This window comes from Panthera tigris, chromosome A3 (assembly GCF_018350195.1).
Source record: "Panthera tigris isolate Pti1 chromosome A3, P.tigris_Pti1_mat1.1, whole genome shotgun sequence".
Taxonomy (NCBI): Eukaryota; Metazoa; Chordata; class Mammalia; order Carnivora; family Felidae; genus Panthera; species Panthera tigris.
The window spans coordinates 118,044,175-118,060,590 of NC_056662.1; the positions used below are offsets into that span (position 1 = coordinate 118,044,175).

General features: G+C 46.1%; 1 protein-coding gene across 2 annotated transcripts in view; it reads right to left on the bottom strand.

Moving 5' to 3' along the window:
* DPYSL5 (dihydropyrimidinase like 5) overlaps positions 1-16,416 on the bottom strand; it is a 100,556-nt gene that overhangs the window by 47,859 nt on the left and 36,281 nt on the right. For both annotated transcript variants that reach the window (XM_042982323.1, XM_007088921.3), the window contains exon 2: positions 7,859-8,123. In XM_042982323.1, coding sequence (XP_042838257.1) covers positions 7,859-8,119 — 261 coding nt within the window. In that variant the 5' untranslated portion in view covers positions 8,120-8,123. The remainder of the gene's footprint in view (positions 1-7,858; positions 8,124-16,416) is intronic.

Sequence of the window (16,416 nt, forward strand, 5' to 3'; positions counted from 1 at the left end):
ACCCGTTTGTAAATGGCAGAAACTGTCAACATCTAAGGAGGATGTTTGTTACTCCTCCAGTGATGGGTGGGGTTTTATAAAGCCACCGTTTCAGGATGGCAAAGAGCTCACTCCGCGGTCTGCAATGCACGTCAATTCTGTGATGATTTCGTCGGGTCCAGGCCATAGTGTCAAGGAAACTATCTGTATGCAGCCCGCTGAGAGGTAGCTGTCGGTCCGAAAGGGGTGACTATCCAACTCTGGGGTTTCAGGAGAGCCCGAGTGGCCTGGTGAAAATGGTGAAAAGGCCCTCAGACTGAGAAACTTGCGTTCTGGCCCAGTTATCTCTGAGACTTGGGGCAACTCATGCATTTTCCATCGATGGGAGGGTGGAGCTAGACTTCTAAGGTCCCTTCCAGCTTTTTACAGGAATGAAGACATAAGTGAATTCGGGAGCATTAATTAATAAGCCAGACCATAGGAACCTGGGTCCTGATAAACAGAGTTATTGCAGAGCTAAAAGACTGGAAAAACATTTTGGCCCGAATTAAACAGAAATGGATAGAGTACTGGAGTCAAGAGAAAAAAAAAAAAAGAAAGAAATGGTGAACACCATTGAAAGGTTTAATTCCAAAAGAGCAAATTTCAAAAGCAAAGTAGAAAAACCGCCTGCCCAGTGGATAAATGGGCTCCTTGGTAAGGATGCCGGCAGGCTGGACACCAAAGGGAATTTATTTATGTACTAGCCTGTCCCATTTCATGACTCTACCAGATAGGGCCCGGTCCTCTGCAGTGACAGAAGGGGAGGGAGGGTCAGGACCCTCCACTGGGGGGTGGGATGTGGCAGGCTCTCCAAACCTATGCCATCGAACAGCGCCTTGGCTGATCTCATGCTGGCCCAAGCACTCTTCTCGGATTTGGCTTCTCTTGTAGAAAAGAATAGATGTCCTGCTGATGCTGATTTTGAGTTAATGGGAGGCTGTCTCTATGACCAGATGGTCCTGGCACAGGCGAGAGGGAGTCTCTGGGACCACAAAGAGGAACAGACCCGGCCGGACTTCCGTTTAATGACACGTCTATCATGGCCAACTTCTCACTCACTGATGATGTCAACGGGATACGGACAGGAGGGGAGAACACAGGGCCAGCGAATTCTAGCAAGTACAGGCATTCTAAGACCCAGGCTGGGATTTGGGAGCCCACTGACGACCCTGGAATGTGAATGGAAGGAGAGAAGCAAATAAATAAGACCGGCAAGGGCAGGCAAAGCAGGCCCCAGCTTTCGAAGAGGACGTGAGGGCCAGCTCGGCAGCAGTAACAGCCAGGACAATACACTATTCAAAACAGCGGAGAAAGTTCCTTATTAATTCACCTGCCAGTGTCAGAATCATCAGGGATGCTTTAAAAAAAATACTGATGGAGGGGCACCTGGGTGGCTCGGCTCAGTCAGTTGAGCGTCCAACTTGGCTCAGGTCATGATCTCACGGTCTGTGAGTTCGAGCCCCACGTTGGGCTCTGTGCTGACAGCTCAGGGCCTGGGGCCTGTTTTGGATTCTCTGTCCCCCTCTCTCTCTCTCTGCTCCTCCCCTGCTCATACTCTCTCTCTCAAAAATAATAAAATAAAAGATTAAAAAAAAAATACTGATGGAGGAAGAGGCAGACCTAGAGGCACGGATTTCACGGTCTGGCATGGGCCCTGGGTACCGGTGTCGTAAAAAATTCCCCAAGTCGTTCTACTGTAATTTGTTTCTAAGGGTTGAAAACCACTGGCCTAGATGGTGGTGCTTAATATATTTCTGGAGAAGCGGGAAAGCAGAAAAGGCATCTAGGAAGCTTTTTCCGATTGCCCATGCCTGCCCCCTCTATCAACATCTTAGTGAAGGGGCTGTGCCTATAGCTTAAAAAGCCCGATTCTGATATTCCCACCTCGCTGCGGAGAGCCATTGGTGGGGTGGATCTCAAGACCCTGCGTTAACATTCTTCATTATGTAGCATTAGCTACACACAAGAGAATAAATATAACTTATAAGTAAGTTAAGGAGAATAACAATAAAAGACCTCATGACCCATCTGAAATCCTGGCCTTGCCTCCCCGCAGGAGACAAGCTCTTTCTTCAATGGGGTCTGCATTATTAACAAGCAGGTGGTCTTGGCGCTCCGCTTCCGGGAAACCTAGGTTCTGGGCCGGGGAGGGCAGGGCCCGCAGGTCGGGAGGGTGTGAGGAGGCGGGGAGGAGGATCAAGGGCCCGCTGTGCGCGTGGGATGCAGAGCCAGGGGTGCCAGGCAGCGCCTGCCACAGCGTCTGAAAGCAGGCGAAGCATTTGTTAAAGTGCTAGAGAAATCCCTTTAGACCCAGTACAATGGAGACCCAGATGCTCTCGGAAGAGCCAGGCTTTCAACGGTTTTGTTTTCCCAGCCCTGGCTGCTGCCGCCAAATTGACAGGCACGCAATAGCTTAGGGGGCGCAGAGTTCAAGGCCCCGCGGATTTGTCGCACAAGAACAAAAAGATGCAACTTGATCTCTCTTTCTCTCTAGGCTAATCACTCGGGTGAGCTTTTCCTTAGGATTATTATTCTATTATAAATCCAGATGCTTCAAGCCAATCAACTACTACCTTTCTTAGAATGTACAAAGTAGGTCAGCGTTGGTCTATCAGGGTGCACGGCCTCTGAACGAGCGCCACAGGCCGTGTGAATAATTAAATCGACATGTCCCTGGAGCAGCACTGCAACAGGAGAGCATTTTCTCTCCCTGGGAGATGGTCAGCGACTAGAAGAAAGAGGAAGCCCAAGTGTCCCCCTGTAGGAGCACCAAGGTGAAGGGGAAATCCAGGAATGGAGGGGTGGGAGTACTGGGGCAGGAAACCGGCTCTTGGGAGGCTGGGAGACTGTGGCAGAATTTTGGGCAGGGTCTATAGATGGGATCCAGGGAAGGCTGAGTCAGGGGCTACGTTAGGAAACAGATGTTCAATATAAGGGCTCGAGCACAAGGGCGTCAAGATCCAATCTTGCTTAGTACGGACATAACAAAGGGTTGGTTTGGGGGATGCCGGTAGCCAGCGTGGCGTAGGATCTTTGGGCCTTTAAACACTGCACAACTAGGGCCTGACATGCACTGGGGGGCCTTAAATCACAGAGGGGCTTTTACGTGTTTTGCAGAGGCAGCTGCTCCCATGGATGAGAAGCCTGGAAAAGATCAGGAGTTACCCACCACCTTGCACAAAGATGCGTGTGCTGGGGTTTTCATCGGCTATAAAGAGCTAAAGGCTCTCAGGGGAAAACCTGCCACTCCCGGCTAATGAGGTCCCGGCTGATGACAATGTGAAAAATAAGACAAAGAAGACCAGCCTGCCCTCTGAGAGGCTGGTAGACAGCGTGGTGACAGCATGGCATCTGACCTTAGACTGAAGGTCTCCCAAGTGGAGACAGGAGCCAGAAAGCTACAATTTTGGGTGCGACGCTCGACCACACTACAGAATTGACCCCAGCAGGGACCCCGGTGGTAATCAGAGTCCTGTTGGTGGTAAATACTATAGTCTCTCTTATATTACAGCTGGGAGTATTCATTGTTACAATCAGTTGGGAAGATAATTTGGTGGCCTATCCTAAAGCTGAGCGCATGTACCCCTATGACCCAGCAATTCTACTCCTAGGAATGTGCTCAACAGATATGTGATCATACATTTGCTGAAAGATGTACAAGAACATTCACAGCAACGGTATTATTGGCATTGATAATGCCAATATGTGGTACATCAAACAATAAAGCAGTGAAAGCGAATAAGTTCAACATCAATGAATTTCACAAAAATAATACTGAGCAAAGGAAGCTAATGCAAAGGTACAAACCACTTAATTTTATTTATATAAACAGCCAGGACCAATCTATGGTGAATATACCTAAAATCATGGACTTCTATACTTTAGTTACCTACTTACTTTCTTAACTGTATGATGTCTGAATTATATCTCAATTATGCTGTTGGGTTTTTTTTTTTTTTTTTTTTTTGGTTTCTATGATCTTTTTGTAAAAATTTATTTATTTTCAATTTACATCCAAGTTAGTTAACATATAGTGTAACAGTGATTTCAGGAATAGAATTTAGTGATTCATCACTTACATATAATACCCAGTGCTCATCCCAACAAGAGTCCTCCTTCAATGCCCCTTGCCCATTTAGCCCATCCACCCACCAACACCCCTCCAGCAACCTTCAGTTTGTTCTCTGTATTTAAAAATCTCTCATGATTTGTCTCTCTCTCTGTTTTTAATCTTATTTTTGCTTCCTTTCCCTTTTGTTCATCTGTTTTGTATCTTAAATTCCACATATGAGTGAAGTCACATGACATTTGTCTTTTTCTGACTAATTTCTCTTAGCATAATACCCTCTAGTTCCATCCATGTTGCTGCAAATGGCAAGGTTTCATTCTTTTTGGTTGCTGAGTAATACTCCATTACACACACACACACACACACACACACACACACACACACACGCCACATCCACCACATCTTCTTTATCCCTTCATCAGTCGATGGACATTTGGGTTCTTTCCACACTTTGCCTATTTTGATAGTGCTGCTATAAACATTGGGGTGCATGTGTCCCTTCGAAACAGCATACCTGTATCCCTTGGATACAGTAGTAGTGCAATTGCTGGGTCGTAGGGTAGCTCTATTTTTAACTTTTGAGGAACTTCCATACTGTTTCCAGGGTGGCTGCACCAGTTTGCATTCTCACCAGCAATGCAAAAGGATCCTCTTTCTCCGCATCCTCGCCAGCATCTGTTGTTGCCTGAGTTGTTTATTTTAGCTATTCTGACAGGTGTGAGGTGGTATCTCGTGGTTTTGATTTGTATTTCCCTGATGATGAGTGATGTTGAGCATTTTTTCATGTGTCTGTTAGCCATCTGGATGTCTTCTTTGGAAAAGTGTCTATTCATGTCTTTTGCCCATTTCTTCACTAGATTGTTTTTTGGGTGTTGTGTTTGGTGAGTTCTTTATAGATTTTGGATACTAACCCTTGATTTGCTATGTCATTTCAAACTCTTCTCCCATTCCGTCAGTTGCTTTTTAGTTTTGCTGATTGTTTCCTTCACTGTACAGAAGCTTTTTATCTTGAGGTCCCAGTAGTTCATTTTTGCTTTTGTTTCCCTTGCCTCCAGAGACACGTTCCGTAAGAAGTTGCTGTGGCTGAGGTCAAAGAGGTTGTTGCCTGTTTTCTCCTCTAAGATTTTGAGGCTTCCTGTCTTATGTTCAGGTGTTTTGTCCATTTTAAGTTTACTTTTGTGTATGGTGTAAGAAAGTGGTCCAGGCTCATTCTCCATGTCGCTGTCCAGTTTTCCCAACACCTTTTGCTGAAGAGATTGTCTTTTTTCCATTGGATATTCTTTCCTGCTTTGTCAAAGATTGATTGGCCGTGTTTGTGGGTCTATTTCTGGGTTCTCTATTCTGTTCCACTGATCTTTGTGTCTGTTTTTGTGCCAGTACCATACTGTTTTGATGATTACGTCTTTGTAATAGGTCTTGAAGCCTGGAATTGTGATGCCTGCTTTGGTTTTCTTTTTCAGGATTGCTTTGGCTATTCGGGGTCTTTTCTGATTCCATACCAATTTTAGGACTGTTTGTTCTAGCTCTGTGAAGAATGCTGGTGTTACTTTGATAGGGACTGCTAAGCTATTTTTTTGGGTTTTTTTTTTTTCAAACAATGGTATAAAAAGTCAGGATAGTGGTTATCCTTGGTAAGAAGTAGTGACTGGGAGGGGGCATAAGGAGGGGCACTTTGGTGCTGGTAAAGTCTGGTTTCTCAATGTGGGTGCTGATTACAAGGGTGTGTTCAGTTGTGACAATTCTGTATACTTACAATTTGCATACTTTTCTGTACATATGCTCTGCTTCAACAAAAATAACAGTACGATGACCATAAACCAAACAGGCCTGGCCTGGCTCCAGTACTTGGGGACAGTGAAGTGGATGTGCTCGCTCCCTTCAAAGAAGTCCTGCCACTCGTGTACCCTGCAGAAGTTGATGGGGCTGGGGCTCCCCATTTCCTCAGTGAAGCCTTACTCACAGGCCCTGGGGGAATTCTCAGAAGAGAAAGTAGGAAGGGTCTGCCTACTGCCTCTCTTCTCTGGGCTCTGCTAGAATAGGCAGATTTGGCCCTGGATTCTAGAGTATTAGTCCTGAGCCCATCCTTGCCTTAGAACCGGCTGGGCTACGGCGACTGTGACTCCTCACAGCTCAGCCGCCCGGGGGTCTGGTCTGCTACTCCTGCAGCAGGATGGGAACGTATCTTCAGGGAGACCTTAGAGGCCAACTGCCCTGTGACCCCAAGGCCAGCCTCTGCCTGCCCGAGCCAGACCTCTCAGGGGTGGGTTTGCAGAGCCTCATCGGTCACTGCCTAGCAGGAGCCTCTGAACCCCCAGGAAAATGGATCCTAAGGGGAGACACCTAAGCATGGGAGAAGGGCTCCCTGAGAAGCCCCGGTAGAGCAGAGGCGGCATTTTAGGGTGGAGGGCCGTGGGGATTTGAGGCTGTGGGCCAAAGTAGGACAGAGGGCTGACTACAGCCCCTGGACTGGTAGCTAGTGGATCCCTTTTGCCCGGAGAGTGTTAGAGGCCAAGTCCTTTATTAGGTCAGACAGTAGAAGGGGCTGCCTCCAGGGTCAGGGACTTGTGGTCCTTGAAATTGATTTAATTCTACATTTAAAAAAATCTTCAGGGGCACCTGGGTGGCTCAGTCAGTTGAGTGTCCGATTCTTGATTTTGGCTCAGATCATGATCTCCTGGTTCATGAGTGTGAACCCCACATTGTGCTCTGTGCTGGTAGCACAGAGCCTTCTTGAAATTCTGTCTCTCTCTCTCTCTCTCTCTCTGCTCCTCCCCTTCTCTCTCTTTCTCTTTCTCAAAAATAAATAAACATTTTTTTTTTTTAAAAAGGTAAAAAACCTTCATAGGTAACTTTGATGCATAAGCACTCTTCACTTATTCAGTCAACAAACATTTACTGGGTAGTTATTCCGGTTCTGGTCAGTGCCAGGATCTGGGAAAGCAGAGGAATATCATCAAGGCCATAAGGAGCCCATACTCTGGTGTTCAGGGAGAGGCTGGCATGTGACAATGCAGAGGAGTGACAGCAATAACAGAGGTTCGGGAGCACAGAAGGGTAAAAGAATCCACACGTGACTTTTTTTGCAAAATGTTAATTTCCTCCTAATTCATTTGGTTTTCGTATTCTGCATTCAGCAACATACCACAGCTCTGGCTCAGCTCAATAACAGTAAATATTGCCCACGAAAACTCCCTCTAAAAGAGGCTCCACTACCAGGTTTTTTGTTTTTTTTTCCAGCTGTTTTTAAAAATAATGAACAAGCTAGGAGAGATAATCCAAGATCGCTAGCCATGTTTGTTTCATAATTACTGCCATTAAAATCATCTAGAAGAAGCATATCTATTTTTCACAATCTTTGGGGAATTAATTTAGCTGATCATCCATAAAGGAGTTCTTCAGATCAATACCACACTCCCCGTCACATACATGCATAGCAACAAACACCAGCTATAATTCTCTTCTTCTTCTAGGTCTGCATTACATGATGTAACCATATAAAAATAAAATCAGTTCCCGGCCTCGGCACACGGGTAAGTGATGTGATCGGTAAAACAGGCCTACATACCTCCTTTTCGGTAGCCATGGAGATCTATGACATCTAGCCTGGAATTTCCTACGTCAGCTGCCACAGTGGCCCCATGAGAGCACCCTCGTCCTTTTAGCAATACAGCAGGGGCATCCTGTTCACATGGGTCTAGTCTGGAGCAACCCCACAAACAGAAGAAACCGAAAGGGAAGGAAGGCACCTTCAGCGAACAGGAACATTACCTTGGTCCCGTGGTAGAAGTCGTCCACGCATGTAGCGTTCATGAAGGTCTGATGGAAGTGGGTGCTGGTGTCAATGCCTCCAGGGATCACCAACTTCCCAGTGGCATCGATCACCTTGGCCCCTCCGGGGATCATGAGCTCACGGCCCACCTGCTGGATGATGCCATTCTCAATGTAGACGTCAGCCTCGTGGGTGCAGTCATCGTTCACCACCTTGCCTCCCTTGATGAGAATCCTCACGCTGCCTGAATTGGCAAGCATGTTCCTATGGAGGGTGAAAGGGAGGCACCAGTCAAGGTCAAAGTCCCTTTTCACTGTAACCAAGGTCCCACTTCTTCCTATCAGAGTCCAAACCCCATGGGCAGAGTAAGTGAGCAGGGAGGGGGAGGAAGTTTCCCCATGGCCTGAGAACACTGGTCCTACAACCAGCTGGGGTCACAAGCTTCCCACTGACCTCATAGTGAGACTTATTGGGAATCACGACACAGTGGCAGTAAGGGTGCATCCGGGGTCCAAAGAAACATCAGTGTCTACCTTCCCAAAATGATGTGTAGGTTCTAAAGCATTTTCCTATCTACTGTGTTGTTTTAGTCCCAGAACAACCCAAGGAGTGGCATTTTACCAATCAGAAAGCTGAAACTGCTGAGTAAGGGATTTATGGCTTCTCAGTAGCCAAGTCAAACCACAGGTCTTGTGTGAACAGTGTCCCCACTGTACCATATGGTCCCAAAGGTATCAGGGGCTCCCGGGGCGTGTCTCACAGAGCCAAATTCTCCAAGCCTCACAGTTGTTGAATCCTTGTCATTCTTCAGGTGGATTCGGCTCCAGCTGGCTCTCCCATGTCTGCCTCAAGGCCACTACTACCACATTAAGCTCCACAGCTGGCTGCACACGAATAAGCTCATTGGCAGAGCCTTTGCAAAGCACCTGCACTAAAGCTCCACCCCCAGATTCAGCTTTATGTGGTCCAGACTGGGTCCCCCAGAACCACTATTTGAAAAAAGGTTTGTGTGGGGGGGGACGCCTGGGTGGCTCACTTGGTTACGTGTCTGACTCTTGGTTTTGGCTCAGGTCATTATCTCACGGTTCTCAAGTTCGAGCCCTGCATCGGCCTGTGCATTGACAGTGCAGAGCCTGAATGGGATTCTCTCTCTCCCTCTGCCCCTCCCCTGCTCGCTCTCTCTCTCTCTCTTTCTCTCTCTCTAAATAAATAAACTTATAAAAAAATTTTAGGGACGCCTGGGTGGCTCAGTTGGTGAAGCGTTGGACTTTGCTTCAGGTCATGATCTCCTGGTTTGTGGATTTGAGCCCCACGTCGGGCCCTCTGCAGTCAGCAGAGCCGGCTTCAGATTCTCTGTCCCCCTCTCTCTCTGCCTCTCCCCCACTCGCGCTGTCTCGGTCTCTCTCAAAATAATGTTTATTTATTTATTTTGAGAGAGAGAGAGAGAGTGAGTGAGCAGGGGAGGGAAGGGCAGAGAGAGAGGGAATCCCAAGCAGGCTCCGCACTGTCAGCGCAGAGACCAATGTGGGGCTCGAACTCATGAACCCTGAGATCATGACCTGAGCCGAAACCAAGAGTCAGATGCTCAACTGACTGAGCCACCCAGGCACCCCTGGAACCACTATTTTTAAAAGCTAGAGAACTTTACCATATGCTTAAAGAAGAATTAATGCCAATCTCTTCCAGAAAACAGAAGAGAAGGAAATGTTCCCAACTCATTTTATGAAACCAGTATTCCTCAGATACCAAAGCCAGACAAAGACAGTGCCAAAAAAAAGAAAACTATAGGGTAATATCCCTCATGAATATACATTAAAAAGTTCTTAACAAGGGGCACCTGGGTGGCTCAGTCGGTCGAGCATCAGACTTTGGCCCAGGTCATGATCTTGCAGCGCGTGAGTTAGAGCCCTGCATTGGGCTGTCAGTTCTGAACCTGCTTCAGATCCTCTCTCCCCCTTTCTCTGCCCCACCCCTGCTCACACTCTTGTCTCTCAAAAATTTAAAAAAAAAAAAAAGTTCTTAACAAAATATTAGCAAGTAGAATTCAGCAACGTGTAAATAGAATTCTACACCATGTAAATGGGATTTATTCCAGGGATGCAATGTTGGCTCAATATTTGAAAATTCAATCAATGTAATCCACCATATTAACAGGCTAAAGAAGAAAAACCACATAATCGTATCATTTGATGCAGAAAAAAACATATGACAAAATTCAACATCCATTCGTGATAAAAACTCTCATAAAAGTAGGAATAAAAGTTAACTTCCTAGTATATGTGCTGCCGAAGCGAGCACTAAAAGTTAACTTCCTAAATTTAATAAAGAACACCTCTGAAAAACCTATAGCTAACATAAGACTTAATGATTAAAAACTGAATGCTTCGGGTGCCTGAGTGGCTCAGTCGGTTGAGCATCCAGCTCTTGATTTTGGCTCAGGTCATGATCTCACAGTTCCTGGGTTTGGGCCCTACGTTGGGCTCTGTACTGACAAGCTCAGAGCCTGCTTGGGGTTCTCTCTCTCCCCCTTTATCTGCCCCTCCTTGCTCGTGCTCTCTCTCTCAAAAATAAATAAGCATTAAAAAGAAAAAAAAAAAAGGTTGAGTGCTTTCCGCCTATAATTGGAAATAAGGCGAGGGTGTCCACTGGAAATAAGGCGAGCATTCCACTATCACTGCTAGTCAATAAAGGGAATTCTAGCCAGCACTATAAACGAATGAAATGAAATAGAAATAGAAATATATTTCATATAGATCAAAAAAGAAAAAAATAAAACGGTCTCTATATGTAGATGACATGATGGTCTATGTAAAAAATACCAAAGAATCTACAAAAAAAAAAAAAATCTCCTAGGGGGTGCCTGGGTGGCTCAGTCGGTTGAGCATCTGACTCTTGGTTTCTGCTCAGGTAGTTAGTGATCCTGGGGTTGTGGGATCAAGCCCCACATCAGGCTCCATGCTCAGCATAGAGGTTCTCTTTCTTAAGGTTCTCTTTCTCTCTCCCTTTGCCCCTTTTGCCTGTTCGTGCTTTCTCTCTTAAAAAAAAACAAAAAACAAAAAAAAACACTCCTAGTACAAGTGAGTTCAGCAAGAATGCAAGATAAAAGACCAACATAAGAAGTTAGTTTTTCTATATACTAGCAATGAACACATATACATGATGCAAAAAACTTTAAATGCATAGGCATAAATCTAAGAAAACATATACAGGATTTGTATGCTGATAACCACAAAATGCTGATGAAAGAAATCAAAGATCTAAGTGAGTGGAGAGACATACCACGTTCATGGATTGGAACACCCAACATAGTAATATATCAATTTTCCCCTAATGGATATACATGTTTAATGTAGTTTGTATCTCAGCAAAAATATTTTGTAGATAGAGGCAAGCTTATTGTTAAAGTTTATGTGAAATGACAAAGCTAAAATAATTTTGACAAAGATGAATAAAGTGGGAGGGATCGGTCTACCTGATTTCAAGACTTACTACATTGCTACAGTAATCAAGACTTTGTGATATGAATGGAGGGATAGACACAAAGATCAGTGGAACAGAATAAAGACCCAGAAATATCCCCATGCAAGTATGGTCAACTGATTTCTGACAAAGTTACAAAAAAGCAATTTGATAGTGGTGGGGGGGAAAGATAGTCTTTTTAACAAATGGTATTGGAGCAATTGGATATCCATAGACAAAAAATAAACCTTGGCTTAAATCTCAAATTTTATAAAAAATCAACTCAAAATGGAACATACAATGAGTGGCCACGTTTGACCACTAACCATTCTCTTCCTCTTGGAACTCCCTTCCATTAGCATTAAATGTGGCCATGCAGTGGAGGGGAATAGGGACCACAAGGAGATCTTGACCAGTTTTGGAGATGAACAAGTCTTTGATAAATGGTGGTTGAAGGCAAGTTTGTGGGAATTTGTCAATTCTTTGTGAATAAAAGAAGCCATAAAATGGGCTGAGGAATATGGCTGAGGTAAGGTACCAATTTAGGACAGAGAAGACCCAAGATTTTTCAAGCAGCTAGGAAAGAATCAAAGGAAAGACTGAAGTTCTAGGAGAATAAGAGATTATTTGTGATGTAAGGTCTTGCAGCATGGGAAGAATGACAGCCATCATCAATGGAAGCCAGGTCCCTGTCAACTTACATAGTTTATTTTATTTGATCCTTCCAACAAATCTTTGAGGAAGCTATTATCATGCCCATCCACAGAAGAGGAAACAGACTCAAGAAAGGCTAAGTTCAAGGCTCATAGGAAGAAGATATGTGAAGATGCAGAAGAGGTAAGAATATACAGCTGTTCTCTCTGTACATCTGGAGGCAGGAGCTCCTGGGAGCATCGAGGAGCAAGAGGCTGTGAGCAGAATGGGGGATGTATGGGGGAGCCACTGTGGGGCTGGAGGTGTGAAGGGGGAGGTACACAGGGGAAGGGGTCAGTGCTCAGACAGCTGCGGTCACGGTGAGCAAATCAGAATTCCGTCCAGGGAGCCCACTTTGGTTGGATCTACAACTCTCCTGACCCTTAGGTATCTGAACAGAAATGATTTTCATTTAGGCCTAGAAAATATAGGACAAAGTTTGGCCAGGGGGACGGAGACCTCGCCATTGCAGGGTCTCCCCAAGGCTCAGATGAAGCCCACCTTTCTACTTGGTAAACTTCTCATTCCTCGGGACCCAATTCAATTGTCCCCCTTTCTGAGAAGGCTTCCTGACTCCCTGCCCCTTCATAGACTTCATGGCCCTGGAGTCTATCTGCATCTGTGAACTGAGGTCCTCCAAGTCAACAGTATAATCAATGATCATTGTTTCTGTTCCCTCCTCATCCCCAGCCTCCTGTATACGATACTCAAAACCAGTGAACAAGTGAATGAATGGCCTTGCTGCACTTGTTGCACCCCCAACATGATCAGGTGGTTTAAAGCAGTGAATGGTAGGCTGTTCCATATTTGTTTCCTGGGATATCTGGCAACTTTACGTTCAGGATAATGCTCAGCTTTCGTCACTTTTCCAATACAGCAAAAACCTGTGGACAGAGCCGAGGCACCAACAGATGTCCTCTTCTTCTTGCCATTTCATTTGCCTGCCACCAGATAAGCTGTGGGGAGGCTGTGTCCCAGGATGAAAAGGCTTTAGAACCTGTTGAAGGAATACCTCTTGAAAGGAGGTAAGTCAGCTATCTGGAGATCTTAGCCTGCTCTCCTAGATACACTTGATTAAGCAGTTTGTTTTTGTCAAGATGACCAGTCTGGAGTGCCTGGAATCTCAACACCAAGAAAGTTTACCGTGCCTATTCGCAGCGTCAACCACCAGGCTCTCCTGCTGTTAGGAGGGGCTGGCCCTTTGGGGGGCTGCTGCTGGGGCGGTGCTGGGGAACAACACAGGTGTTGGGAGTGGACCGCAACAGCTGTTTCCCAGGAACATCTGCTCCCCACCAGGTATCATTCCAAGCTCTGGGGAGAAGGGGCCCCTCTCCTAGTGAGGAAGGTACGGGGCAGAGAGGCGGCAGTGAGATGGGAAAATGGGACTGGAGAGATGGGAAAATGGGACCGTCGCGGCCACAAGCTTATTGCCTGAAGCTGGGAGGAAGCTGAACATTATTTCAGATCTTTTGTCCTAAAACCTGAAAGCTGGAGTTTTAATTTAATATGCAACTAGGAAATGAGTTTGTTCTCAGGTGATGGACATAAGCACTCTGGCCAAAAGAAACCCGGAGAGCCTAAGAGATGCAATCTCCCTCTCTCTCATTACGAAGTCAAGGCCAAGTGTGACCACGAAAGAAGAGACGCACCTTCTCAGTTTGCACTAGAAGAGGGAAGTGATGGTGGTGGTAGGGGCAGCCAAAAGAAGACACCCCCCCGCCCCAGCCCTCTGTGCAAATATATAATCCTCACCTTTTAAAGCTACTTTAGGGCAAGAGGAAAAGTAGGAATATTTATGCTGGCAAATTGTTTATGTCAGTGTTGTAAATGAGAATATTGACTTGCTTATTAATCTAGAACACATACTTCAGAGTATACACCTGGAGGGTCGGGACTTTGAAGGGCGATGCGATAATAAATTACTGGGGATTCTTGTCCTAGCTTTGATGCTGCCGTCAAAAGCCAAGGGTATCTTCTTTAAGAGAAACGAGAGCCATAGCTCTTGGTAAGCTAACACCCCGTGTCTGGCATTTTCCATGCATTCAACCACGGGGCAACCCTGAGAAGTGGGAACGAGGCAGGAACATTAGCCCCATCTTAAGAGGAGGAAACACAAGTTTTGGAAATTAAAGGCCACACCACTCCAGGAGAAGGATCGGGTTCACAGTCAGGTCTATCTGAGTTTAAAGAAAGGTCATTAGAGTTAGCTCTGGATGGAAGAGTTACAGGTGATTCTTATGTTATTTATAGTTTTCTGTACTTTCAAACTATATACAATAAACTTGGGTTACCTTTCATAACCTGAGAAGTTATGTTGAGAAGCTTTTTTGTTTTTTTAAAGCTAAAAAGAAGCCAGAGGCATCCAATGTGACCCTTCGTTCAGGTGGAGGGCTCAGTTCCTCCCGATGCCTCCTTTATGGGAGGAGCGGGTAGAGCTACTATCGACTGTAACACTCAATCCTTTCTCTAGAACCCTTGGGTTGGGTCCCTGACCCAACCTGTCTTTTCGTCTTCCTTGTAGAAATCCATGAAGGTTAACCCAGCTCTGAAGGGACTGGATTCCCAGGATACCTTTAGAGGGAACTCATTCTCAGAACGTAGAGGACCCTGTTAATAATGTTAACAATTAGTGCACACCTCCTGTACACTGGGCCCTCACCAACCCTGTCACACGCATGATCTCATCTGATCCTTACAACGCTCTGACGTGGATACCATTATTGCCCCATTACTGCCACAGAGATGGCTGAGGTTTAGAAAGTTAAAGAAACGTCCTCAAGGTCACATAGCTAGCTTGTAACAAAGCAGGGGTTGAAAGCCAGACACTTGTCTAGAGCTGTTGTGGACCGAAAGTTTGTGTCCTTCCAAAATTCATACGCTAAAGCCCTAACCTCCAGTGTGGCTACGCTTGGAGATGAGCCCCTAAGCAAAATTTTAAGGCTAAAGGAGGTCATAAGGTGCCGTCCTGATCCCACAAGGTTAGTAGAAGAGACACCAGAGGGCTGAGTCCCCAACCCACCACCCCCATGTGCTTTGCATAAGCGCTGAAAAAAGGCCCTGTAAGAAAGGAGCTGTCCACCAGCGAGGAAGAGAGTTCTCACCAGAAACCTACCACACTGACACCCTCATCTTAGACTTCCAGCCTCAGAACTGTGAGAAAATAAATTTCATTGTATAAGCCCTGCAGTCTGTGGTATTTTGTTGTGGCAGCCTGAGCAGACTAACACAAGAGCCGACATCCCTGGCCATGAGCCATATGCCAACATGGAGGCCGTGCGACCCAGAGCCTGGATCTCAAGCCACCTGGTGGAGCCACTTCGGTGGATGCTCTGAGCTCCTTCCCCCACCCTCTGGCAGACTTTCGGCTTCAGACTAGGGACTGCTGTCAGCAGAACTGCCTGCGGGCGGGCCTTCAGCCTTTTGGGGCGACTGAGGCCTCAGAACACTCTAGGGCTGTGCTGTCGTGTTTGGATAATATCATAGCACGGTTCCTCAGTATACTCACTCCCTGTCCGTGATGCTTTCGGAGACTGTCTTTTTAAAATGAACATTTGTGTGCACTAAAATACTCTAATTGGGGCACCTAGGTGGCTCAGTTGGTTAAGGTCTGACTCTTGGTTTCGGCTCAGGCCAGGATCTCACGGTTCCATGAGTTCGAGCCCCATGTTGGGCTCCACACTGACGGTGCAGAGCCTGCTTAGGATTCTCTCTCTGCCTCTCTCTTTCTCTCTCAAAATAAATAAACTTTAAAAAAATACCCTAATTTCATTCTCTCTAGTGGGTGACAGAGACACAAATTGTGTTACAGAGCAACTAAAGTGTAAAGGATATACTTCTTGTCTAAAAACCTGAAAACAAAGTTAACACATATTGGTTTAGGGGCACCTGGGTGGCTCAGTCAGTCATTCAAACGTCTGACTTCGGCTCAGGTCATGATCTTGAAGTTCATGGGTTCGAGCCAAGCGTCGGGCTCTGTGCTGCCAGCTCAGAGCCTGGAGCCTGCTTTGGATTCTGTGTCTCCCTCTCTCTCTGCCCCTCCCTGCTCACACTCTGTCTCTCTTTCTCTCAAAAATAAATAAACATTAAAAAAAAATTAGCAGGTATTGATTTAAAAAAATTTTTTTTAATGTTTTTATTTATTTTTGAGACAGAGAGAGACAGAGCGTGAGCGGGCGAGGGGCAGAGAGAGAGGGAGACTCAGAATCCGAAGCAGGCTCCAGGCCCTGAGCTGGCAGCACAAGCCCGACGCGGGGCTCGAACTCACGGATCGTGAGATCATGACCCGAGCTGAAGTCGGATGCTCAACCGACTGAGCCACCCAGGCACCCCCACAGGTATTGATTTAAACTGGGTGTCTCTGACCCGTGTACCAGAGACCAGAGCTGTGAGTGAGTGAGCTGGCTGT